Source organism: Platichthys flesus, chromosome 24, assembly GCF_949316205.1.
Source record: "Platichthys flesus chromosome 24, fPlaFle2.1, whole genome shotgun sequence".
Taxonomy (NCBI): domain Eukaryota; kingdom Metazoa; phylum Chordata; class Actinopteri; order Pleuronectiformes; family Pleuronectidae; genus Platichthys; species Platichthys flesus.
The window spans coordinates 13628545-13654946 of NC_084968.1; the positions used below are offsets into that span (position 1 = coordinate 13628545).

The 26402-nt window shown below is 46.9% G+C and overlaps 1 protein-coding gene across 4 annotated transcripts in view; it reads right to left on the minus strand.

The window, feature by feature from the left end:
- col4a6 (collagen, type IV, alpha 6) overlaps positions 1-26402 on the minus strand; it is a 72893-nt gene that overhangs the window by 12335 nt on the left and 34156 nt on the right. For 3 of the 4 annotated variants that reach the window (XM_062383805.1, XM_062383802.1, XM_062383803.1), the window contains 22 exons: positions 16798-16878; positions 6495-6629; positions 6343-6387; positions 6065-6184; positions 5900-5962; positions 5689-5724; positions 5533-5595; positions 5346-5381; positions 5193-5234; positions 4957-5040; positions 4814-4867; positions 4628-4690; positions 4491-4535; positions 4314-4367; positions 3597-3666; positions 3403-3504; positions 3148-3297; positions 2795-2827; positions 1432-1524; positions 1085-1242; positions 815-997; positions 437-620 (listed from right to left, as the gene is read on the minus strand). In XM_062383805.1, the coding sequence (XP_062239789.1) occupies positions 437-620; positions 815-997; positions 1085-1242; positions 1432-1524; positions 2795-2827; positions 3148-3297; positions 3403-3504; positions 3597-3666; positions 4314-4367; positions 4491-4535; positions 4628-4690; positions 4814-4867; positions 4957-5040; positions 5193-5234; positions 5346-5381; positions 5533-5595; positions 5689-5724; positions 5900-5962; positions 6065-6184; positions 6343-6387; positions 6495-6629; positions 16798-16878 (1894 nt within the window). The remainder of the gene's footprint in view (positions 1-436; positions 621-814; positions 998-1084; positions 1243-1431; positions 1525-2794; positions 2828-3147; positions 3298-3402; positions 3505-3596; positions 3667-4313; positions 4368-4490; positions 4536-4627; positions 4691-4813; positions 4868-4956; positions 5041-5192; positions 5235-5345; positions 5382-5532; positions 5596-5688; positions 5725-5899; positions 5963-6064; positions 6185-6342; positions 6388-6494; positions 6630-16797; positions 16879-26402) is intronic. The other variant, XM_062383804.1, reaches the window with a different exon arrangement.

Consider the following 26402-nt stretch of genomic DNA (forward strand, 5'->3'; position numbering starts at 1 on the left):
GTAACAGTGCTGCTGCAGCCGAGGCATGAAGCTGCTTCTGAACAGAAAGTCTAACGTTGTCCCTTCAGGTCCTGGAGAGACGGGAAGTGCTTGTCCACTAAAAATGTCTCCTATTGGTTTATGGTGTTAGGATGAGGTTGATATGGTGACAACAGTTTATGGAGGATGGATGGTAACGGGATGAGACGGATGTTTGATCAGGGTTTCAGCCCTGTGGGAGGAATATGGCATGAGACACACACACTCACACACACACACACACACACACACACACACACACACACACACACACACACACACACACACACACACACACACACACACACACACACACACACACACACACACTATCTTTGTCACGCTCTCTCAACACGCCACCGCCCAGCACTTCCTGTCCTTTCTTCCGCCTCCGTCATTCTTGCCCGGCGTCACTTACCTTTCGGTCCAGGTAAACCATTTGACCCCGGGAACCCAGGTTGTCCGGGATCTCCCTTCTGTCCGGGACGGCCTGGGGCTCCGACGCTGCCGATACCGGGAAAGCCAGGGTCTCCGGCACGCCCCTTAGACCCCGGGTATCCTGGGAAACCTTTCTCTCCAACTGTGCCGTAGCCGCCGTCACCCTGGGGAGGGGGGCGAGTAAGAGAGGAGGGAAAAGGAAAGGGGAGAGGGAAGTACAGTAAAGGAAGATTGGTTGAGGAAATAATGAAAAGGAATGGAACAGGAAAGGAAAGACAAGAGAAGAAACGTTGTGTTAAAACCCATTTGTGCTCCAACCTGCAGGTAGTTTCCGAACACTCAGTGTCTCAGTACTTACCGGAGGCCCGGGGGGGCCTGGGAAGCCAGGTAGTGCGTCTCTGCCAGGTTTTCCAGTTTCACCCATGGGTCCTCTGGGCCCCGGAGCTCCGATTTCTCCCTTCAGTCCAATATCCGGGCCGCGGTAATAAGACTCCCCCTTCTCGCCCTTACGGCCAAAGAAACCCGGTACACCCTGTCGACCCTGGACGAGGACGGACATGGCAGATTGACAACTTCAGTGTTCGATACAACGATAAACTCAAAAACTCTGGGTCAAAATACTACTCACAGGAGGTCCCTGACCGCCACCGAAGCCAGGGGAGCCGGGGTCACCAGCATCTCCCTTTCGTCCATCGAAGCCGGGGCCGCCATTGACTCCGCGGGGGCCGGGCAACCCTGGGAACCCTGGAATGCCTCTTCCTCTACAATTACAGTCGCCAGCGTCACCTGGAGGACGGAGGACAACAGGACAACAGGACAACAGGACAACAGGACAACAGGACAACAGGGAAAACAGAAAGTAGAAAAGAGGGTCAGCAGAAGCATTTTGCACAAAACGATATGAAACGGTCATGTGCTTGCAGGTGTGTACAGGAAGCACTGTGTGTGTGTGTGTGTGTGTGTGTGTGTGTGTACCTTTGTAGCCTTTGTAACCGATGCCACCTTTTTCTCCGTCTGGGCCGGGCAGGCCTGGCTGTCCGGGCTGTCCAGTGCGGTCGTCTGGTGGACCTGCAAACACACACACACACGTTAGATCATTTAAAGAGAGAATGTCCTGAGACGATGCATGAGTCCTGTGCTTTTCTGTAGATTTCACACTTTGATCAGAAGCTGAATCCCACTGACAGAGGAGGAGACCCGAGTCAGAGCTCTTATCTCCTCTCACGTCAACATTTGCACGAGCACAGCTTGTTGTCACAGTGTGAAATCTGGGTTAGTTTGCTCTGTGGGCTCATCAGAGAAGATCTGAGAGGCTGCTGCTGCTGCTGCTGCTGCAAGATGACAGACGCTTCTCAAAATAAGAAATAAAAGCATTAAGTTGTTTGTGTCATAGTAAAAACAAATAAAAAAATAAAACAGCTTCAGCTTGAAATTCAGTGATATTACATCGACTATAATGACGAAGAGCAGCAAGCAGAGCGTGGGGCTGTTTGGCACCGACACGAACAAACGAGACCAAACCAAACTCTTCTCCTCTTGTTGTCACTTTGATCATGAAGGCGAGGGGGGGGGGGGGGGGGTATTCAAAGTCTGTACGAGACCAAAACTGAATTATGAATGTAAAAATAAATGAGGGAACGTGTGCGAATAGAGAAATAATTCAATGTACAAAATAAATAAATTAATGTATATGAAAAGATTTAGAAACACAGAAATAAATAAATATCCTATTTAATCCACAACATGTATATAATGTCAATTCCTTGATGTTTTAAATTATTGATTTCTGTATTTTTTGCATTTTGTATTTTTGCAGTTTCGGTCCTCAACAAAGGTCCTGAACTTTCAAACTGTGTCTGAATCGTTAATTTTGGATCATGTCATCATAAACACATATTTTCTTTTAAATGATTATTAAACTGAAAGAAAGCGTATCATTGTTATTATTGTTATTGATACTTTAACTTCCTTTCAGTTTGTGTCCTGATCCTTCGTTTCCTGTGTCGCTGCCAAACGGAAATTGAAATTAAAAAATTAAAAAACAAACATTTCCCTGTAGCAGACACACTGCCAAAGCATTAAGGTCCATGTAAAATCAGTGAATGTTCCGGCCAGCGAGAAGCAGCTTGGAGTTCAGAGACTCTCCCATCCAAGACGGAAGCCACAAAGAGGCGGCGCCGGCCTCAGCTCTACTTTCCACCGCACCCTGCACACGGAAAAGTAAAAGCACCGCGGCAGAAAGTTGCGTCTGTTGCTCTGCGCTTGGCGTCGGCAGGCTGTATGCTGCAAGGCGCTCAGAGCAATATGGCTGCCTATAGGAGACCTGTGTTTGACTGACCTGTGGGGTAGATTTCACAGTCGCGTTCCCTGCCTTGGAGGACAGTAAAGTCAATCAGCCATGATGCTTTAAAGTCTCGTTCTAGCTTGACTTACCGATGAGAACAAATGTAAAAAAATAAAACTCCATCTTCCAGCTGCAGCGTGTTAACTGCAGCTCGGAGTGACGCTGTGTGTCAGCATCATTTCATCTTTAACAAACTGCTCGTCAAAAGGTTTTCAAAGGAAAATAAAACAACTGTTACACATGTAAATTCATCAGCGTCACGACAACTTAAACAACATTTGTCTGCTGGAACCCAGGAGCCTGTGAGGGACCAGAGATCTTTCGTTAGTGTGTCTGTGTGAACGTACCTGGAGGTCCGGGGGGGCCGTCGGGTCCGGGAAAGCCGGAGCGGCCTGGGAAACCTTTCTGGCCGAAGCTTGGTATACCCGGGTTACCCTTCTCTCCCTTGGGGCCTGAGGGGCCGGGGAATCCTCGGTAGCCACCATTACCTGTCGTGTCTGTGCAGAGGGGATGATTGACAGACGTTTTAGACGAATATATTAATGTCGTCACTTTTAAAAGTGTGATGTGTGTCATTGAAGACAATTAAAGATGTTACTTGCCCAGTAATTCTCCTGGTGGCCCTGGTGGTCCTGGAAACCCAGGAGCTCCCTGGTCACCGGGGGCGCCAGGCTGGCCGCTGAATCCTGCCTCACCTGGTTGTCCTGCAGCCAATCACAGACAAGATGGTTAAAGCAGAACGCTCACACATATTCAAACACATCATCATGACTATTAATACAAGTGAAGATGTAACCTTTAATAGAGGTGTCAATATTATTCACGTAGATTGTGGGGCCTGGGGGTCCGGGGTCTCCCTGGTCTCCCTGAGCGGCGCAGATTCAAAGCGTCACAGACGAGGAAGAAGAACAGAAGAGAAGTCTTAGACCGAGCTGAAGGATCAAAGCTAATGATGGAAAACTGTGGGAAACATCTCGGATTCTGATCTAGACTGTAGCAGATCTATAGAGCTACCACAGCTTAGCACACAGCCAGGAAACTGTTTAAGAGATAAAACCGTTTCGTTCCAGCAATGAAGAAATCAGATTCAAATCTGCACCCAATAAATATATACCAGATATTATCTATTTAAAATATATGGATAGTGTAAAAGAGGCATTTTCTTCATTTGCCTCCCTGAGGACACCATCTGCTGGTGAAACACTGGTACTGCAAGAAGATGTGATAACTCTCTTTACCTGGAAGAAGGTTTTTAAATTTGTACCTGAGCAATTGCAGATAACTGTTATTGTTATTATTTATACAAAAAAAAATTAAATCTTATTTAGATGTATTTACATTTTGATCCACAACAAGTCAAAGTTTAATATTCTTTATCAAGTCAATAGAAAGTGAGGTTTTCGGCTTGATATCTTGGTGCCGGCGCTTCCATTTAGATCAGATGCCACTGTGTGTGTCTGTCGCAACTCCACAACGACAACACAAGCTGCAGGACAACACAACCACATTTTACCTTGGGTCCGTTGTATCCTTGTTGGCCGGAGAAACCTGGGCTACCGCCGTATCCCTGTGTGGCAAAAGAAAAACTGAATTTACTCATTCCTTATTCATTGAGTATTTTCTGTATATCTGAGAAGGAAAGTAACTAAGTACTACAACTGAGTACTTAACCACTTCGAACACATTGTACCTGTTGTCCCCGAGGGCCGGGGGGGCCGTTGAAACCTGGAGCACCCTGGAAAGAAAACACACAACATCTTGTTTTCACACTTTTCTCTCTCCTTGTACTCGTGAGAATGAAGCGATCGGAGGGCTGTCGGCTCTTACTCTCCCCCCGGGGTATCCAGGAATTCCCTTCTCTCCAACTTCACCTCGATAGCTGAACGGCCCCTGCGTTCAAATGACACAGAACAGATTCAATACTGAGTTTTAAATGTTTTTAATTGTCTGATTTCAAGTTTCGTTAATTGCTCGTTCCGAGATGACAGTTTGAATTGTTAGTGTTATTCTCACAGGTGCACCAGGGTTTCCAGCGAATCCTCGGATGCCCTTGAATCCGGGTTCCCCCTGTGACGGAGACACAGACACAACGCATGTGAAGCTAAAGTAGTAAGTTGTAAGTACTTCAAAAATAAAGAAGAAAACAATGGACGTACCTTGTCTCCTTTGTAGATGGTGAGAGTTGTTTCACTTATCAGTGATGCCGGGGTGCCGCTGGGCCCGGGGACACCGATGCCGCCCTGAAGTCCAAGATACACACACAACACACCGTTAGCCAATCAGGACGGGGAAGGAGGGAGATGGAGAGGGAGAGAGAGGAAGCAGGAGGAGGAGGAGAGATGAAGAGATGAAGAGGGGGAGGAAGGAGAGATGAAGAGGAGGATGTCCGTACCTTGTCTCCCTTCTCTCCTTGATATCCGTCACTGCGACTCCCCTGAAAACAACAAGGTTCCACACGACGTTAAACACAAAGCGACACTAGCACACAACCCTGTTAACAATATATTATATTATATTTATATTGGAATATGTTTGTTTTACTCACCATCATCCCTTGGGGGCCGGGGGGGCCGGGAGGACCCTAAAGACAGACGGACTTAGTTAATTTGAGATGAAGTCAAAATCGATAAATCAGAAATAATATACCCAAATATTAAAATGATTAATTTATTAATTGTAGGGACTTGAAGTTTCCAGGTGTGATATTAACATGGAGGAGAAACCGATCGTACCGTGTATCCCTCAGGTCCTTGAGGACCAGGTGAACCAGGCCGGCCATCAGGGCCTCGGATCCCCTGAGGACGTTAAACCAGAACCAGGTCAGGAAACAGAAACCTGACGTCACCACTGAACGTTCTAACAAACGTGATCTACACATCATGACTTACAGGTCGGCCGTCGAATCCTGGCGGTCCTGGATAACCCTGCACGAGGAGAGAAGATCTCATGGTTATAAACCTGCAGCTGCTCCTGAATCCACAGTATTATGAGGGTCAATGTGACCTTTGACCTTTCACACAGGTCAGATCTTCTTCTTCCTAAATATTATAAATGTCGTGGAGCCATCGATTATTTGCACGAGGGAGTGAGAGCTCTTACCACGCCGCCGTCAGCGGAGACGTATCGAGGTTCTCCTTTCTGGCCCTTTGTCCCGGGGGCTCCCTGTTGGAGGAGAGGACACAGTTACACGTGTTCAGCCTGAAGACAAACATAAGAACGTATATGTATATAAACACAGAGGAGAGGATAAAGGTTTATCCTCACAGCAGGTCCAGGGTATCCAGGGACTCCTATCCCGTAGCCGGAGTCTCCAGGTTCTCCTCTGGTCCCGTTCAAACCGTCCAGACCAGGTGGGCCTCTGCCGCCCTCCAGACCGGGGTGACCCTGAGAGAGAGGAGGGCGCACTCTTACAGAACCAGGACTAATCAATGTTATTATTATTATTATTAGAGCTTGATCTATTTAACAGACAGCAGGGTTCATGTTGTCACCACATTTTTGTGTTTGTGTGAATATGACTCGTGTGTTTGTATTTTCCTTACGGGAACTCCATCAGTTCCCTTGAACCCAGGAACTCCCATCGGTCCCTGCACAGGTCAAATACACATCATTAGCATCCAGGTTCAACTTTGTCATTGCTCACGACTTCACAACATGTGAATTTTTAGATCAAGTTAAGATCCGAGGAACCCACTTTGTCTCCTTTGGGGCCGGATGGGCCCTTCAGGCCGATTTGGCCCTTCTCTCCTTTGGGCCCTAGAGGCCCCAGGCTGCCGCGGGACCCCTCTGGTCCGCTCTGACCCACCTCGCCAAGAGGCCCGGGACGACCCTGGAACACCACAGAGAACAGACACAAGCAGAATATTGTTGATGCAATAACACAAAAAACATTTCCAGAAAACCTTTTCCTTTCTCTGACGTCTCCGAAGGAAGTGGAATGATTGAATTTGTCATATAACGAGTTGTTTAATATATTAATAGCACTTAAAATGACTTTAAATGTACTTATAACCACATTATAACCACGTCCAGATGAGGGCGCTTTAATGAAATGTCTCAAAAGGTAAAAGAGTAGAAGAAGTATAAATATTGGTTGAATAATAATAATCTTTTAAGATCTATTTTTAACATTTATGATAATGTTTTAAAAGATACAACTTTGAGATTGTTTAAAATGAACTTTTTGTTTGACTAATTCAATCTTAAAGTTTTTCCTGCCTCTGTGCTGCAAATGACAAACTGCAGTGTCCATCTTTCACCACGTGATGGCAGTATAAAGACAAAGAACCACACACATACACACACGGCCAGACACACACACAAGCACACACAAGCACACACCTGACAACCTGCCATTAGCTCATCTTTTAGGAGGCAGTATAACAGGGTGAGGAGGGGGGGGGGGGGGTGTCAAAGAAAAGTCACAATTTAAAAAACTGTGTCACACAGATCAGCGTGTTTTTGGTTCATTAGACTGTTTCTCAGAAACTCACACAATCTGCAGACAACACAACAACAGCAAGTTCATTACACATCCAAGTGGGCAGCACCCCCTGGTGGTGAGAGACACCAACTGCAGCGTTTCCTCAAACCAATGAAAGTGGAATGGAAGTTTTTGCAGAATCCTGCAGAAAGAAAAACCTGCTTGGATTGAAACGTGTGATCAAACAGCACCAGGGAGTTCCTGTGTGCAGCGACGTCACTCACACAAAGATCATTGGTTTCTGATAAACACGCTGGATGAGCTGTGACCACGCGGGGTCCGGCTGACCCCCCCCCCCCCGGCAGGTAGCGGTAATGACAGGCCTGTGCCAGGTGAGCGCAGCCTCATGCCAGAGCTGTCTGGCTCACAGCTCGCTCTCACACCTGGTTTCACCTTGGAAGGGGGGGGGGGGGGGGGGGACTTTCTCTCACGCCCTGGCCTTCCCTGCATGTCGTCCTCCATCACGGCTCTGACAGCACCTTCCTCCCTCAGACTGATTCCTCCAGCTCCTTCCTGCCTTCAGCCCGGCTCTAATAAAGACCTTCTCTTTTCACAGAGGTCACTTTCCAAGGTCGTCTCTGGTGCTAGAGGTGAAACGATGGTTTGGTCTCATGTGGAGCGGGAAATGAATAATGTTTGACTCTGTTCGTATGTTTCCACAGCAGGGGGATCTTTAAATCATCACAGGGGCTGCGTTTCTCTTTTCTCTTCTAATAAAAACTTGATTAGTTCAGTTCTGTGTTTATCTGTCGTCAGATCCTCTGGGACTGAAAGGGCTCCTTAAACTCTCAACTTTTAAAAAGCTCATAAACACTAGAAACGTCTCCTCAAAGCTAATCTCCAGAATCTCTTTGATTTCCAGAGCGCCTCCGAGCGAGCGCAGGAGGAAGTGAACGTGAGTTTCAGAGATTTGAAAGCAGCTCTGTTTATTCCCTAACATGGCCTGGTATTAAAAACCCCAGAGGGAGAGGAGATAAAAGTGAAGGGATGAAAGAGAGGGAAACCCAATAAAGACGGAGAAAAGAAGAAGAAGAAGAAGAAGAAGAAGAAGAAGAAGAAGAAGAAGAAGAAGAAGAAGAAGAAGAAGAAGAAGCTCTCAATTAAATCACATCCAGACGATTTAGTGGTTTCCGTTGGACTGGGTTGGATCACAAGGCTGTTCTGGAAACGACCACTAGGAGGCGACCTAGTGTTCCACACTGGTCTCGAGCTCCCACTGACCTCTGTGTCATCAGCATTTTCAGATTAAAACCCTTTGCACACATGAAACACTGATTACAAGTATTCATGTAACTTCTGCATCATCTGCACAGAGCAGCTGTTTGACCACGTTTCTCTTTCTGTTGATCAATCTGGTTGTTTGTGACTTTTTAAGTTTTAATCTCTTTGTTTACAAGAGCTCAGAGATCCATCAATCCAATCTTCACTCTTTGCCTCAAAGAACAAAGAAGGACAATCGAAGGATCTTGCTCGCCCCCTGGTGGCTGGCTACAGAATAGGTCATGACCTCCATGTTAGCAGACGGGACATGGACTTGAGTCAAAAAGTTCAAAGTTCAAGTTAAACAGTCGAGTCCCGACACTGCCTCTCCACCAGCACCGCTGCCAGTTGGCATCGTGGTGTGTTTTCGTGCCATCCCAGCCGGGTCTCCGCCCGCCTCCTCCAGACCTTCCATCCCCATCACCTTCCAGCAGACTGGTCAGTTTGTAGGCCCAAATCCCCCCCAGCACAAAGGGCACAATGGAGCCTATTCTGGGCGGCTAAGCTCTCTGGACTTACCGCTCCCACCGGGCCGACCTCACTTCCTGATGCAGTGCTTGGACAGACAGATTCTAGCTGCCATGCGCGTGAGAACCCGTGTGTGTGTGTGCGTTGCCGGCGCACGCCCTCGGGCTCTCGGAGTTTGTCGGGACGTATTGTTCTGAGGGCTGGGTGCGCTAAGGGGGAAGATTTGAGCTGTCACACCGCATGCTCACTGGGGGACGGTGATGGGAGCGGTGAATGCTGGGTCTCTGGGTGCAGGTTTACCCAGCAGGCCGCTCCGATGACCCAACGGCAGCTGGGGCCACCGGCAGACGCACGTGAATCAGCCGAGCGACCGGCTACAGAAACTCTTTTGTTGCTGCTGCAGATAAAATGAAAGCGCTGGCAGCTCCAGGTCGCGTCTCCACACGTTCAGACAAGAGAACGAGGGAAATCTCAGACCAGAAACCCAAACATCACCGTTTATCTCAGGCTCAGGATCACGATGATACGAGGAGACTTGAAGAAGCTTGATCATCGAGACAGAACTCTGAGATACAATCAGGAAGTGTAGGGACAAGTGTTTTTTTAACTTGGACTGGAGAGAAACAGAAATCAAACTCAGACTCTTGTTTCTTCTTTCATCACTCACCTCAACCGAGGCCAACCACCTTTCCTGCCTTGTTAGAGAAAGTGGAAGTCTTTTTAACTGATCTCAGGTCAGCTTCACTCCTCAACTGGAGCTGATTGTGACAGTTGAAGCTGAGACTCTGTCAGTTAGATCTTCTCACAGGAGATGGAACCCACTCACCAGAGCGTCTCTGCAGAAACGACTATTAAATGGGAATCAATCTGAAACCAGTCCATCCCAGTCCGGTCTCCCAGCAGCTGCAGCAGCTTCCTCTCAGACTCCAGGTTTTGTTCTTCCCCCCCGGACGGATTCCCACCGTCCCCAGCACCTCGGACTCATCTGGTTTTAATGGCCGCCATTACAACAAACAACCTGTTCCCTCTCTTTTTATCCAGGTGCTTTCCCCTCCAATAAAAAACACATTAGTGGTCAGGGGGGCCCTCGCTGTCCCACGGTGATGATGTCATCAAGCGAGTGGTGTTTTCTCAGCTGTCGGACGAGCTGGAGATTAAAGTCCATCACGACCCCCTGGTTGTTTTTCAATACGTCTTTGTCTTGTATCCCTTTGCTTCTTTTTCCTGCCTTTAAAACTAAACGTTTTTCTCACAGAGCCGTGAAACAGCACACAACACATTCTCCCTCCTCTTTCCCAGCAGCTCCAGTTAACTGGTGTAATTGGGGCTAAAACCGTGTGTTTCTGTAAAGTGTGCACTTTAGAAATTAGCCCGAGGTGACGACATGGTCTCCGGCTGCAGGGAACACGTGTAATTGGCACGTTTGGCTGCTTTAAACCTTCAAGAGCTTTGGAAGGCGACACACAGATGTGGCTGCTGAGGTGAAGGAGCGTTCGGAGACGGCCTCGGAAATCATTTACAAAACTCAATTACAGGTTGTTTCATGACGTCCGGGGATTAAAAGATGTTTGACGTTCGTCTTTGTCGGCTGGCGATGCTGTAACTTATCGGTTCCACCCTGGTGCACTTGAGATCCTGAGATTCAGACATTCTTCTCCACCGCGATACAGGTTGTTTTGGGGAGGAAAGCCGGAGGGCGGAGTCTGGGCATCAGTTAAAGAAGAAGAGTTCAGAGGTGGAGAGCTTCCTGCACGCAGCTAGAAAACATGGAGCTGCAGCTAATGAATAAATCTGACTTTAAGATTTAGGACGTGCCGCACACACAACACAACACATCACGACGGCTGCTCATCCCAAAGTGTTTTCCTGGTGTCTGGAGGTGAAGAGCATCTACATGTTTAAACTGTGTTTCACCGGGTTTAGGATCAGAGAGAGGCGGAGCAGGGCAGGGCCGCGGCTGCTGGAAAGAAAAAATGCAATAAATGATGGTTTGGGTGTGTGTGTTTGTGTGTGTGTTTGTGTGTGTTTGAGTGTGTGTTTGAGTGTGTGTTTGAGTGTGTGTTTGAGTGTGTAAAGTGGAAATGTCATAAATAACAGTGCCGTCATTATCACATCAAATCACAAGAGCCTATAAAAATCAGTAATAAGCAGTTTTGCACATTCCTGCAGGTGTTTGCCCATGATATAAATATGTGTGTGTGCGTGTGCATAACGATGTGTGTGTGTGTGTGGTTGTGTGTGTGTGAAAGACTCAGACACCAGATCACCCAGGAGGTGTCTGAGTCCTGCTCAGAGAAACTAACCAAACTTTCATTTGCTTCATTCTTTCCATTAAGTTTGTGAATATAGATGAATAATGAAAAACTTTTGAGGATTTAATTCTGCAGAAGTTTGACGCTGTCGTGAACATTTTAGCATATCGACTTTAAATAAAGATGGACGCCCTGTAATTGAAACACATGAGAAACACACATACTTGTGAAACCACAGCAGTTCCTGAAGCAGCCATGTGAGGGCAGTGGAGTGCACTGGATACTCACAGCAGATGATGCAGCAACAGGTCTTCAACATATTCATATACACAGTGTAATCATAAAGATATTTATATATACATATAATTTGAATCTCTTCTACTCTCATATGTTTTTTTCTGGTTTGAATCTTGAAATTATTTCATTACCTCCATCGTAAACATGTTTCTTCCTTTATGCAAATATATATATATAAATAATTAAGATGTATAATAAGAATTCAAGTTTTGATGATTTCAAAAAGGTGAAAGAAACGAGTGACGAGAAATAATAGACAGACAGAAGGCTCATAAAGAATAATGAGAGGGTCTGAAAGGACCCTGAAGACCATTCAACACAAATACACACACAGACACACACAGACACACACACTCACAGAGTCTGTGATCCTGGTGCCCCTGACCTTCTTGTCTACTGTGGCCTTTGTGTTGGTCGTGACCTTTAACCTTTCCTAGACTTTGTGTCGGCCGTGGGGATGAGCCAGCTCTGAGTGTCAGGTGTGTGTGTGTGTGTGTGTCTGTGTGTGTGTCTGTGTGTGTATCTTGATAAAGAATCAGGTGTGACAGGATCAATTATCTTAAACATGTTAGAGGCGAGTTCACATTTAAAGCTTCTATTTAAATCTGATTGGATTTAACTGAACAACTTGTGCACAAGATGTTTTAAGGAGTTTCCGAGTTCCTGTTCCGACTTCAGAAGGTGTTCCTGAGGGAGGGAATGCATTGTGTCAATGAGTGTCTTTGAAAAGAGAGAAGCACTAGTGTGTGTGTCTGTGTGTGTCTGTGTGTGTATGTGTGTGTAGTACAGTCTTATCAGCGATGTCCTGTCATTCAAGCATTTCTACACACTCTCTCTCCTGGGCCCCCGAGAGGCATTTTATCAGTCTCTCCATCCTTTTGAGGCTGCCAGTCTAAAAATGGTGGTGGGCTGTGTTTGGGCTTCATCTTCTCTCACACACACTCACACACAGACACACACACAGACACACACACACACACACACACACACAGGCGCTCACTCAGCGAAACCCAGATGAGCTTAATAATCACAAACACAACACATTAGAGAACGCATGGAGAGAGAGAAGAGGGGGAGATAGAAATCAAAGAGCTGGGCGGGGCTTGTCTTATCTGCATGTGCAATCTAAGCTGCTGTTTTAAAAGCCTCCATTTTTTTTTTTTACATTGAACTAAGTTTAATCTTCACTTTTCCCCTCATTCAGCAGCTCATCGCATTTTCTTAGAGAAGATTGTCACGACTCTGTTTCATCCCTCGTTTTCTTATCTTCCCACTGAGACACACCGACTATCACTTCATCTCCTCTGTCCTCTGGGTGTGTGTGTGTGTGTGTGAGACAGTGTGTGTTTGTGCTCATGGTTAAACTGTAAAATATCAAACCTGAATTACAGTTTTAATTTGTCAAATCTATATAATAGCCTTTACATCTGTATCTAATTTTGTTTCAGGATCAGCCCCCTTCAGGGATTCAGAAGTCAAACCAGAACATCGTCAGCTCCTTGGGTGCAGAAGCACTCTGATTGGACAAGGAGCTGCAGCAGGAGGCGGAGTCGAGGCCTCGGGCAGAACGTTGGAAATCAGGAAGTGTCTGTTTCTGATTGACTCACAAGGAAGCTGCACAAAAATCCAATTAAGCTCCTACTTCCCGACTGCGCTGCGACTTGAAAGCCTCGGGTGTTAACCTCTGCTCTAACAAACACACACATTCAAACACACACACCCTCCTCTGACACTGACCTCTGACCTCTGGGGCTCACCCGATGAGAGCGGATTGTTATTGGACCAAATGGATCCAGTGTGACACCGACACAGAAGCCAGGAAAGTCCAAAGCAAAGACTCTCAGGACTTTAAGTGAAACCAAAGCCCGTCGGGCGATAGTAACGAAAAACCCAATGAAAGCAGCAGGCAGTGTGGGGGGGGGGGGCTCTCCTTCAGGCATCACCAGTGGATTTAAGAGCTATACAGGGATTACAGAAGCTTCTAGGTTTATCTGATACAGTTACTAAAAGCCTCTATATCCCTCTTGAAGCACCGGAGCACTCGTTCCGCTCGCTGCTGCTGGATGTTTGTTTTCATGCCACAGTTCTTGGCCGGAGGAGGAAACGTCTTCAGGTTGGAGTTGTTCTGTCGGAACACGCCAGCCCTCTCTCCTCCGGTGCCTGATATGAAAGCTCCATGCAGGCACACACCTCCTATCACCATAAATAAGCTCAGGATCGTTTCCCAACTTTAATGTGACCCTGTGACCTTAATTAGATTCAAGGGAGCTTGGTGCATCTCGACCTTTTGCACCAACGCATCCTCTGGTCTGGGCGTTATTTTAAGACACTATTTATTCAATAAACATTTTACAAAATGACAGAGGGAGCTGACTCTGCACGTTTGAGATCGGCATCTGATGAAGCAATATCTCTCTTCTTCTCTATTTACTGAATAAATAAGATCGATCCCCGCTGCCTGTGATCTTTGTTCTATTATCTAAGATTTATTAGTCGTCTTCTCTTTGATAAATCTTTTTATTTCAGTGAATTTCAAATAAGGATCCTCTTTGTTTTCATGCATTTACTTCATCATCATGCATGTAACTCTGTTGCTCTTTAGATGAGATCCATGCCCACGTCAATATTAAATTTATCTTTTTAATCGAATTAGAGAAGTTGCCTCGGAGTCGTCTTGGATTTGTTCATCCTATTGTTTGTGTTTCGTGGCCGGCGGCCGCGGCACCTCTGACAAGCAGCAGCACCGACACAGAGGAGTTTCCCTCAGGGATCAACAGAGCATCACGGGATTCAAACGTGCCACCGCTGACACGCCGGCCTCCTGCATCAGCTGCTTCTGCCTCAGCTCATCAGGGCCCTTGTGTGTGCTCAGTAACCGGTGCCAGCGCTCCGTGCAGGGACCTGCGCCTCCAGCTCTGTTCCTGACATCAACCTGAATTTACGTCCGTTATTATTGTTTTTTATTAAACATCTCGTCTCTCAGGCTGACGGCTGCACGTCAACACACTCCCTCACTGGCAGAGGCATGAACCTGATCCAAAGGCTTGTTTTATACATGTATCTAATATGCAAATATGAACTGGAACCTTCTTTTTAGACTCTTACCATCTCAACACTTTAGATTTAAACATAAACAAAGTTTGCTTTAGGCATGAATAGAGCTGACATTGCAGATAATTGATGAGTCATTAAACAAGGTGCTTATCCAGGGTTGATATTTGAGTTAATCTTGTATTTATAAAGTGCCAGCGTGTCTCATTTAAAGTTAATATTAAATGTCTCCTTGTTGCAGGGCGTCAGGTCACGAGGTGAAACCCCCGGGGATCGACTCCGGCCGGAGCTGAACAACTTTCCACCTCCTGAGCCGCTAACAGCTATGATCGAGAACTCACGTGACAAAAGTAAAACTGAAAAGAGACAAATAAGCACCTGACGACCAAAAGGACAACAACTGCTGCTACAGGAGGAAACACAGCTGCAGCCGGTGCCGTCCACACGCCGGGGGGACGGCGGCTCCACCGCAGGTATATCATTGAGCCGCCGATCGCTCGTCACCGTGTTATTTACCTAAAGTGGTGTTCAGCAGTCGGGCTGTAAGAGTGGGCGTCTGTGTCAGACAGTAATTGTTGTTTGGATAAAGGCTGAGAGAGACCGAGCTTAGAGTCGTAGTCTGAGGAGAACACACAACACACACACACACACAACACACACAACACACAGATGTGTTCACCGCTGTTTGTTTGATTGTCGGTGGAAGGACGACGCAGGAGGAATTATTTTTTATCATTTTCTCATCGAATATCTTATGATTTTTTTTATATTTTCACTGATTTCCCAAAAGACAATGAATAAATCTTGGTATAATATTTTTAGGGGACTGTTATCTATGTGTACCACTGACTCCACAATAACAGATCAGTGACTGCTGAGTTTAATCGTGGGATTTAAACTCCTGCTGCCTTAGTTTGAACTTTTTGATTCGGAAAAATATTTGTCCGAGCTCCAAACCCAGCTTCAAACCCACTGGGAAAAACTAAAACTTTCCACTTAGCTCTGAGCTGACAGAACATGAACTCCTTCTTCTCAATATTAATATTTACAAGCTTCACCTCTGTGACCTGAGGACGCTGAGACGTTTACAGGCGCTCGTGAATGTACAGGAGTTTACTAGAAGGCAGCAGGTTTACAGTCACAAGAGCAAACAGCTGACAGGTGGAGCACACGTTCAAATGTCTGTATACACAGCACAGAGTGGATCTGAGGCTCATCATCAACAAATATTATCATCCAATTATTCACCTTATTCTGAAAAGGACATTATGTTGTTTATGGTGTTTACATGAGCTGCTCATAGAATATTCACATCTGGAGAGATTACAACATCGTACACACACACACACGGGTCGAAGCGTGTGTTACACAAACCGTCACGGAGCGCACTTTGATGCGTGTCAGATAATATTTGTTGATGTGAGCAGCTATGTGATGGAGAGAGATAAGAGCTCGATGTGGAGCTGCCAGCTCTTTTCTGTTTAAATGAAGCGGAGGTGTGAAGAGCTCGATTCCATAAAATCAAATAACCTCAAAGTGAAACAAGTGTTTAACAATCTCAAGGCTGTTCTGTGGGATTGTTCTGTCGCCGCATCACAGGAGGAACCTGCTTGAACCTCAGAGGATGATCAGAGTGTTTAAAACAATAAATCTTTGAGTTGAAATGGTGTCATCACTTGAAGATGTTTAAATGATCTTATGTATCCTACTGCTGCAGGTCCTCTTTTCAGCCTCTGTCTCAAACACCAGAATTTACTTCCTATCTCTTTAAATTAAAGTTATGCAACAAATTAAAATGACTCTAAAAGTACGTTGTTTTAAATAGAAGTAGTATGAATGTCATGTTGATATTACATATTTATTCTGTTGTATTTTTTAACGGGGACACAAAATATGCGGGAATCGAACCCACACCTGCTGTAGAAGGAGGAAACCCGCTATCTCATGTGCAGGTAGCGCTGGCCCCAACTATACAAAGACTTGAATATATATATATAATCTCCTTTATAATCTGATGTGTTTATTTAAAGTTAGCTGCCCTGTGATGGTGCACTGTCACGTGAAGAAGACACAGCGTTCACGTCCAAATATTAACAAGCTGTGATTTCCGGGACTCAAAGAAAAGCGATTAAGTGGATTTGAAGGGAAAAGCTCTAGAAGCATCGTAGAGATGAGACGTGACTCACCCGGCTGCCTTTCTCTGGGAAGCACTGGCATCCTTTGCTGCAGTCCCGTCCCGCACACGGCTCGTCTGTCTTTTTGTCCTGCTGGAAAAACAAAAGGAGAAGGATATTACAGCAGCTGCTCCAGCGATGGCACATCTTCAATTAAGTGTTTCGGGCGTTTGTTGTCCTGTTCATGCATATTTCTCTAGTTGTTGAGAACTTTAACATCGAACTCCTGCAGCAGGGCGAGCTCTGGGTGCAGCACGCCCTTGTACAAGTCTTAGAATCAGCTAAAGACCCAACAACACCAGGAGACATGTGGACGGGAAGAAACATAAAAGCTGAATCAGCACAAAGTCGACACGTTTATATAAGTTTGAAAGTGGACAGAGGATTTAAACCGGATTTAAAAAAAGGATCTGATCAAGTCAGAGCTGATTCCGACTGTTGATGGATAAAGTGCGTGACTTTATTCCAACCAGCTGGTTTAATGTGTCCGAACACGTAGCAGGTATTTGTGTTTCCTTTTGTGTTGTGAGAACTTTGTGTTTTCCCCCTGCGTGTCTGTCTGGTGTTACCAGGCCCAGACGACCGTCCCCCCCCCCCCAGCTCTAATCTGCTCATTGATTAGACCCAGAAACTTCACGTCGGCCGTAAACCACAACCAGAGCCGGGTGATTAACCCAAAGAATGGAGTCAGTTAGAACCAGCAGGAGCCAGATTAGCATTCCTGGTAACTTTATTTTTAAAGCTACTGTGGGAAGCAATGTCAGGAGAGAGAGAGAGAGAGAGAGAGTGAAAGAGATAGAGAGAGAGAGAGAGAGAGAGACGTCCACTCTGGTTTGGAACACAAAAGCATTTCACCTTCAATATGTGACAACATGATTAGGATGCATTACAAAATGAGAAGACAGATGTTTACCAGGATCAGTTGTTATCGTGTCGTCTTTTCACGAGGCTGTAAAACGGGCCTGTCAATCAAATTAAATTCAATAACAAAATAGATTTTTTCAATAAGTTGTCTCCCGACGCCTTTCCCCCAGCTGCTCCACATACGATAAACACACAATAAACACACACACACACACAATGTGTCTCGTATAAACTCCATGTGAACCTCAGATTAACCTTTGGTTCATGGTCGACATTCCTCAGATATCCACCAAAACATCACGCAGCGCTTCTCAGAGCTGTGATAAGCCGACGTGTGAGTGGCGGCCGCCCTCACAGACCCGGCTCTTAAAACTTCAGCGCACCACATGGCGTCTATTCACACGTTAAAGCTGATGGACCACATGCTGAGAGGGAACCTACGTGTTTACGTCCTCCACATGCGTGTGTTTAGACGTGTTCAAGCGGCGGATAGAGGCCGTGATGAAAATATCACACGTACACGACACGTATGCAGATAATTAATAAGCTCGACTTCTGCATGAACGTAATAGTAAACGTCTGTGATACCAGTCTGTGATACTGGGGTCACCTCTGGGGGTGAACTGGAAAGGTCATGGCTGGCATTTCAACGTGATTAGTGGATGAAAGGGTGATGCTGGGGAGGAGAGACATGGAGGAGGAGGGGGGGGAGGGGATGACTGGGGTTCGATGGAGCTCAAGAGGACAGGAGTGTGCAGGGGTGACGAGTGGGGGGGTGCAACAGTGACCTCGAATGTTCTATATCCACGACAATGGAGGTCAAGCCCCCTCCAGGGTCCCTGGTGGAAACCATCAGATGATGTCGTCTGGGTCTCATTTAATCAGAGCCTGGGAACGACTGGAGGGAATCCTGAGAAACGATCATCTGGAGAAGGTCAACGAGAAGACCACCCTGACCCACGACCCCCAGGCTCTAGGGATTCAGGCTGTGGTTTTAATTCGTATTTAATAGAATCTGCTTTTCAGATCTCTCATCAGTTTCTAAAAAAGGATAAGAAAAGTGTGTTTAACGTATAAGATGACTTTTTAAATTTGGTCCTTTTCCCATCTGCTAACATGGAGGAGGCGGGGTTTGTGACCTACACTGTAGCCAGCCATCAGGGGGCGACAGAGGCGTCGTCCAAGTTGTGTTTGCGCACACACTTATTAGCGTCCTCTGTCCTCCACGTGTTTCTATCAACCGCTAACGCGTCTCTATCGTGTCCTCATTGTCGTCCTCCTCTGGATTTGACACCACATCACACGTCCTCCGAGTTCTCCCTCGAGTGCTGCCGGCTTAGTATCTGTTTCCCCTGTGTCCTCGTTCACTTTTAACTCCGGGTGTGGACGGCGTGAATCAAGGGGGGGGGGGGGGGATCAGTGGCACGTCTCCGCCCTGCTCAGGTGGAGGCCGGGTTACACCTCAGAACAATGGATTCCATCGGGAAGGACAATTTAAGACAGCTCTGCCCCGATTGGTTCGTCCCTACAGGCGAAGTTTCCATGTGGGAACAACAAGAGGATGAAACATCAGAAGAAGAATCACCGCCCTGTGGTTGTGTGTCTCCACCAATCGGGGGGGGGGGCAGTTCAATACATGTTCTATCCACACTCGCATGAGGTCGCTCTGACCTTTGACCTGTAACCGATCCAAAACCTGAGCTTTGACCTTCAATGACCAAACTTTAATTAGCTAATCTGTGAGTCCAGCTAAAACGTTCACAAGAACACAAATGCGACCTTGACTTTTGACCTCTGACCCCCTCAAATCCACACAGTTCATGCGTTAGTCCAACAGAACATTTGAGCCAAATTTGAGTTAATTTCCTCGAGGCTCTCGGGAGGTAACGTGTTCACAAGGATGTGACGGACAGGCGACACAAAACCATATCACCTGTGGCCACCAGGTGTCAGAGGGGAGCAAAGAGAGCGCAACAATTATTCTGGGATTAATTTGAGGAACCATTACTGCCTCGTTTTCTATCTTTACCTTCTTCTCCCTGACCCTCCTCGCCAAAGCTTCGACTTACAAGCATCCTTTTCCTGTTTCTCTCCTCCTTTCCTCTCCTCCTTTTCTCTCCTCCTGTTTCCCTCCCTCTTCCATCTCGTCTTTGCTTCCTGCAGCAGCTCAAACGTCACACTTCACTTTCTCCCTGTGCACTGCCCTCCTTCTGTCACTGTGATTAGACGAGTGCAGGAGATCAGAGCGAAGAAAGCAGGACCAGCACCACTGACCTTTCCCCTCCTTCTCTCCCTCCTTCCCTCCCTCCCTCTCTCTCTCTCTCTCTCTGCTCTGGGCCAAGCTCACTTTCTCTTTGTTGTGTGTGTCTTTCACTTTTCATGTTTCTTTGTCCGCAGCTTTTGCGGCTGTAACCGATTCCGTTGTCTTTGTCAGGTGCTCGCAGACGAGAGCAGCGACCGGCTTTCTCGTAAAAAAATATCTGCTGCTGCATGAAGTTTGAAATTAATTCACCTGTTGGGATTTCCCCTGAAACTGGGAGGAAGGACTGGGAATTGAAGAACAATTGCTTCCCGCAGCCACAGTTTGGGAAAAATCGTTTCTATTTATCTTTGGTCTCTCTGAGATTTCTGCCTCCAACTCAATATCAAGTGAAACCAGGAGCATGTTTGTCAAAGAGTCACTTCAGCTGAGGTTCAAAATTGATTTCTTCAGACAGATGAAAGTCTTCCACCTGTGCTGACTGGGGCGTTACAGTATCTGCAGAGGTTGAAGGAATGTAAAGCACTGCGGGGGCTCCTCACACTGCTAAGTGTTCTGGGCATGGCCCCCTCATCATTTGCATACATGCACAGATATAACGTGATCCAACAGGCACGCTGCCGACTGTCTGCACGCTGCATTATTCTTTAGGCCATTCTGTCATCCCGGCATTATCTAGCTATGCGTCCTTCAGCCTGAGATAATGTTCCCCAGTCAATCTCCTCTGTTTGCTCAATTCTTTACTGTCCACACACTTTCATGTTAAAAGCCGTCGGCTCAAACCCCCGGCTCAGAGGAGACCTGGAGCTCGTGGCTAGCGGCCGCTGTCGGGACTTGCCCGTTTCATTCCTATAGGGTCTGATATGAAGGTTGAGTCGAGGGTTTCCTAGAATAAGGCGAATGTACGTGACAGAAGCCGACATGGATGATGAGAGGAGCCCTCTCTCCTCTTGTCTCTTTGCCATTTACCTTCCTGTCAACGCCTGGTCCCACCAAACAATAAAAAGACTTACACCATCATATGGAAACAACAAGAGGATTAACTTGCTCCATTTCACTCATACAGCAGAGCTAAGGTTGAAAATACTCTTGCATCATCATTGGTTTTGGATTTATCGGAGAAAAGGTGAAATAAGGGAAAACAGGAGGTGAAGCAGCCAATCAGGATCCAGATCCTTCCGTTGAATCAACAAGTGAATTCTGGGAACTGATGCTGTGCAGTGTTAAAAAGAACCAACGCCTCAAAACCTTGAATCGACCCCTTCAGGTTTTTCTTTACTTAGGAATGTGTTTAATCAGCGTGTCATCACACGGTCACGACCAATGAGGGGAGAAGAGTTTACTCCAACAGCTGTCAATCAAACTGTCAGTGAAGACGCTAAGGGGAGGAGCCAACGTCAGTTTCTGACAAACAAACCGTGACCTGTACGAGTCGCTGCTCGACCCCGAGGACTCGCCTCACGCTTCCCCTTCGCCTGAACCGACCCGAGGAGGAAACCAGGAGAAGGTTCTGAGTGTGACATGTGAATAAAGAGATCTATCTGTCCCCTCATCATCTCTCCCTCTATTTGTCTTCCCTTCATCCTCCAAGCTCCTCAACCCTTCCAGTCGTCTTACTCCCCTTCATCATATCCTTCCTCTTCCTCTCCCCTCTCCCGTCCATCTGTGACCTTGACATCCACCACAGGACACTAACCAGCTGTGTTTGGGCCTCCAGCGTTCCTCGTTTACTTCTGTTTATTGCACGCTGTGTGTTTGAGTGTGTGTAAGTGCCAGTGTGTGTCTGTTTGTGTGTGCGTGTGTGCAGAATCAACTGTATATAAGCACACTAGCAAAGGAGTACAGACAAGCCACAGACGAGGATCTTCGTGTGCATGTCTGTGCATAAAAGTTCAAGATAAATAAATTCACACAACGCCGCATGTGTGTGTAAGTTGTGTGTAGTTGTACACTGTGTGTGTGTGTTCCCTGAGACGGGGTCACCCAGCTGCACTCAGGTCAGACACAACTCAACCAGATAGCGGATATTTGTGAAGCTAAAACAAACCAAACAGGATATTCGGTACATGATGTAAGATGTGTCATATTAGGATTATAAAATCGTTAAGGAACAACTGTGATTGACTAATTATGAAACTGCATCTTATGGAAAAACAGAACAATAAAGTTCTCGTTTACATCTTAAGAACTCAAGATATCATCGATGTCTTTTCTTTTCCAGAATCATTTTGTGATTTCATGTTAGCAGATCATATAAATTATGATATATGAGACGATTACCACGTGTGCATTAGCCAATCTCTGATCCTGTTGATGCTGTGTTAACATTGTGAAATGTGTTGGTGTCAAAGTCTTTAAATACAAACATGCTGCATCATGAAGCTAAATTAAGGCTCCGAGCTCTCGCCTGCAGACGACAGACAGAATCGTATACCAACAGACCACTACTGACTGTGTGCCAAGCAGCCAGCTGATCGGTTCGACTGACATCCGAGTAAATCACCTCGAAAACTAAAAGTTAGGATGAAAGAAATTCCCCAACTCTGTCTGACGATCACCTTAAAGACTCAATACACAGAAAGAAAAGATATAAATACTCAAAACTAGAGATTGAGACATAAACGTTAAATGTGTACTGACGTGAGAAATCATGTATTTTTCTCATTCACCACAATGGAACCAGTGGAGTCGCCCCCTGCTGGTCATTCAGGCACTTTGCGCTTTAGCTTCACTTTCCGGAGCCGGAGCGTGCGAGCGTTTTTTTAAACAACGTCAGAATATCGTGAACTGTACAAACAGGCACATCTGGAAAGTACAAGGATGACGCAACATGTAAATACTCACAATTTGTCCATGAGCAAATGTTCTAAGTTACTTTCCTGTACTTAAAATAATAATAATAATGATAATGATAATGATGGTATGAATCTGTACTTGTTTGTCACACACACACACACACACACACACACACACACACACACACACACATACAGACAAACACACACCCTCGATGAATTTCCTCTGGCTACAGATTCATGATGGAACAGAAACGTTGCTAACGTTGCCGGATTAAATCTCAACCTGCCGAGCCTTGTTGGTTCTTTCTCCCTCTCTCTCCCTCTCTCTCCCTCTCCCTCTCTCTCTTTTGTTCCATCATGGACATAATTAGACACTCGAGGGGTAATTTAGCTCTTTTATCATGTTTCTTAAAGAAGAGAATGAAGCATGGCGAGCGTGGGCACGCACACGGGAGCTGGTCGACATGTTCTCACTCCTGACACTTGGTTTATATCTCAACTCTCTGTCTGGTAATATCAAAAGAAAACCAAACATTTGGATCCTCCATCATATCGGAGGTTTAGGTTTTTTCTTTTCTTGACTTCCTGTTACAATCATTCCGTCTTATATCCACTGTGGCAGCCGGCAGCAGCCAATCAGAAGACTTCAGCTCCTGTTTGGACACCGCTGCCCTGACGACCAGCAGCAGCATCACAGTGACCTCACAGGGGATCTCCGAGGTCACATGATCTCCTCCCTGCTTCCATTAGCGTTCCCAGTTTAGCTCCCACACGCCGCCGAGCGGTAACCGGGCCTCTGGGCCGAGACTCTGCCCGACGTCGTCAGAACATGAGCTTCCGTTCTGGCTCTGGTTTCTCTCCCACCTCGTCCCTGCTGCCCAGTGGAGCTATAACCCCCCCCCCCCCCCCCCCGTTAGCAAAAATAGACCCAGGGCAACCAAGTATAGAGCAGAGCTTGAGTTTTAAAGTTCACCCAGGGTCAGCTGCTCAGGAGCTGCTCAGAAGAGCTTTGTTTTAAAAATCACTTCAGGAGCTTGGATGAGAAACAATAACTTAAGAACTGGGGACCCCCACCCCCCCCACCCCCGCCTCTCGTTTCTGTCCCATCAGGCCTAGTGGATGTGATTAATCATCACCAACATCTAAATTTACATCCTCCACCTTTCAGCACAGACACACCCAGAAGTGGCCGGCTGCCCATCGGCAAGACTGGCACCAACACCCTGGAACACACGGCTCCACGCAGCTTCATGATGTCACCTGACGACAACCCCCCCCCGAACAAAACAGAGCTCCGAGATGCTGAACGCAGCAAAAAGCTGAAGACAACAAGAAGACACGTGAAGGGCGAGGGCGAGGGATCCACGGAGCGGTGGAAACACGTGGTCAGGTGTAGATCAGTCATCGAGCGCCCAGACACGAAGAGAGGACACGTGGAGGAGGACAAGCAGGAGGACAACCAGGAAGACACCCAGGAGGTCAACCAGGAGGACAAGCAGGAGGACAACCAGGAAGACACCCAGGAGGACAACCAGGAGGACAACCAGGAGGACAACCAGGAGGACAACCAGGAGGACAAGCAGGAGGACAACCAGGAGGACACCCAGGAGGACAACCAGGAAGACACCCAGGAGGTCAACCAGGAGGACAACCAGGAGGACAACCAGGAGGACAACCAGGAGGACAACCAGGAGGACAAGCAGGAGGACAACCAGGAGGACAAGCAGTGAGGACAAGCAGGAGGACAACCAGGAGGACAAGCAGGAGGACAAGCAGGAGGACAACCAGGAGGACAAGCAGGAGGACAACCAGGAGGACAACCAGGAGGACAAGCAGGAGGACAACCAGGAGGACAAGCAGGAGGACAACCAGGAAGACACCCAGGAGGTCAACCAGGAGGACAACCAGGAGGACAACCAGGAGGACAACCAGGAGGACAACCAGGAGGACAAGCAGGAGGACAAGCAGGAGGACAAGCAGGAGGACAACCAGGAGGACAAGCAGGAGGACAACCAGGAGGACAACCAGGAGGACAAGCAGGAGGACAAGCAGGAGGACAACAGGAGGACAAGCAGGAGGACAACCAGGAAGACACCCAGGAGGTCAACCAGGAGGACAACCAGGAGGACAACCAGGAGGACAACCAGGAGGACAACCAGGAGGACAAGCAGGAACACAGCAGCTGTTCTCCCTCTTATTCTTTATGTTTGCATTGACTTGTCTGGATTTAGACGATTCCTGCATCTTTTGTTTTGACGAGGGAATTCAAACCCTGATGAATCACTTCCTCCAACCAGCTCCGATAGAGCAGACGGACGATGCGTTTGGAGAAACAGTTTACAGAAGAGATCAGATTAATAATGTGGTTCAGAGAAGCAGAGAAGCCTCATCGGAGCCAAACAGACACATGAGCTCAAAGATAATATTTATAAAACACTTTTCAGATTGTGATACTAGAGGATCCGTTAATGTCCAAAAGAGCTGGTGAGTCAGGACGGAGCCGAGGACACAAACTGCAGGAAACATGGAATTCACTCAATGACAAGAGGTGTTTATACATTAAAGAGTCAAAAGTCCATTAAGGAGAAATGTTCTATTACACGACAACATCGATACGTTTTCAAAAAGCCACTTTCAAACTAAAACGATCTCTTTCCAAACACAAACACACTCTTTTCTTAAAAAACACACAATACAAAGATGTGATGAATCTGATAAATGGAAACCAGTGTCCGGGGAGCAGAGACGCACACAGGGCAGACACGCAAAGACTCACACACATGAAGTCACAGTGCCCACCCCTCCCGATAAGTGTTCTTATAATTACACCTTTTGAAGTGCACTGAACACCCCTCGCCTGGGGGGGAGGGGAGGGGGGGGGGTACAGGAGGTGAAAGGAGGGATAGATGGAAGGCATGGTAGATAATGGAGGAGTAGATTTAACAGGATGATTAACAGTGCACCGGGGGGGGGGGGGGGGGGGGGGGATTTAACAGTGGGGTTATAGAGAATGGGATGAACAGAGGGTGTAATGGTGGACGGGTGAGAGCGGCGCTATGAAAACAATGTGCTGGAAAAGTTGAGGGAACGATGAGAGGAGTGGGAGGAGTGGGAGGAGTGGGAGGAGTGGGAGGAACATCCCCGTCTCTATACCCCCCCGAAAGATGATCTGGTTTCACCTGTGTGATTCTGAGCCTCGGAGCGATGTGCAGACATAAAGGAGGGAAAAGGTGCACATGTATGTAAAGAACGTGTGTGTGTGTGTGTGTGTGTGTGTGTGTGTTTGGTCTATGCACCACAATAGAGCAGCAATTATAGCTCCTATGTTAGAGGGAGGAAATCTGAGATACAGCTAATGTACCTCAGAAGAGCAAAAATCTTGTCATGTGGGTCTGTCGTTCTACACAACCACAAAACACCCGCACACACACACACACAGACACACACTCACGCCCACACACAGACACACACACCCGCAGACACAGCTTCACCAGTATGGTTTAAGGTTTCCTCCAAACAACGAGTGTAACCGATCAGTTGGTCCCTATGGATTGAGATGAAAGGATGAGTGTTCCCTAACGCTGCAGAGAGTGTGTGTGTCTGTGTGTGTGTGTGTCTATGTGTGTGTATAGAATGTTTGTATCCATAACCACAGAGGCTGACAACATGGGTGAAGAAAATAGTTCTTCTCAGCA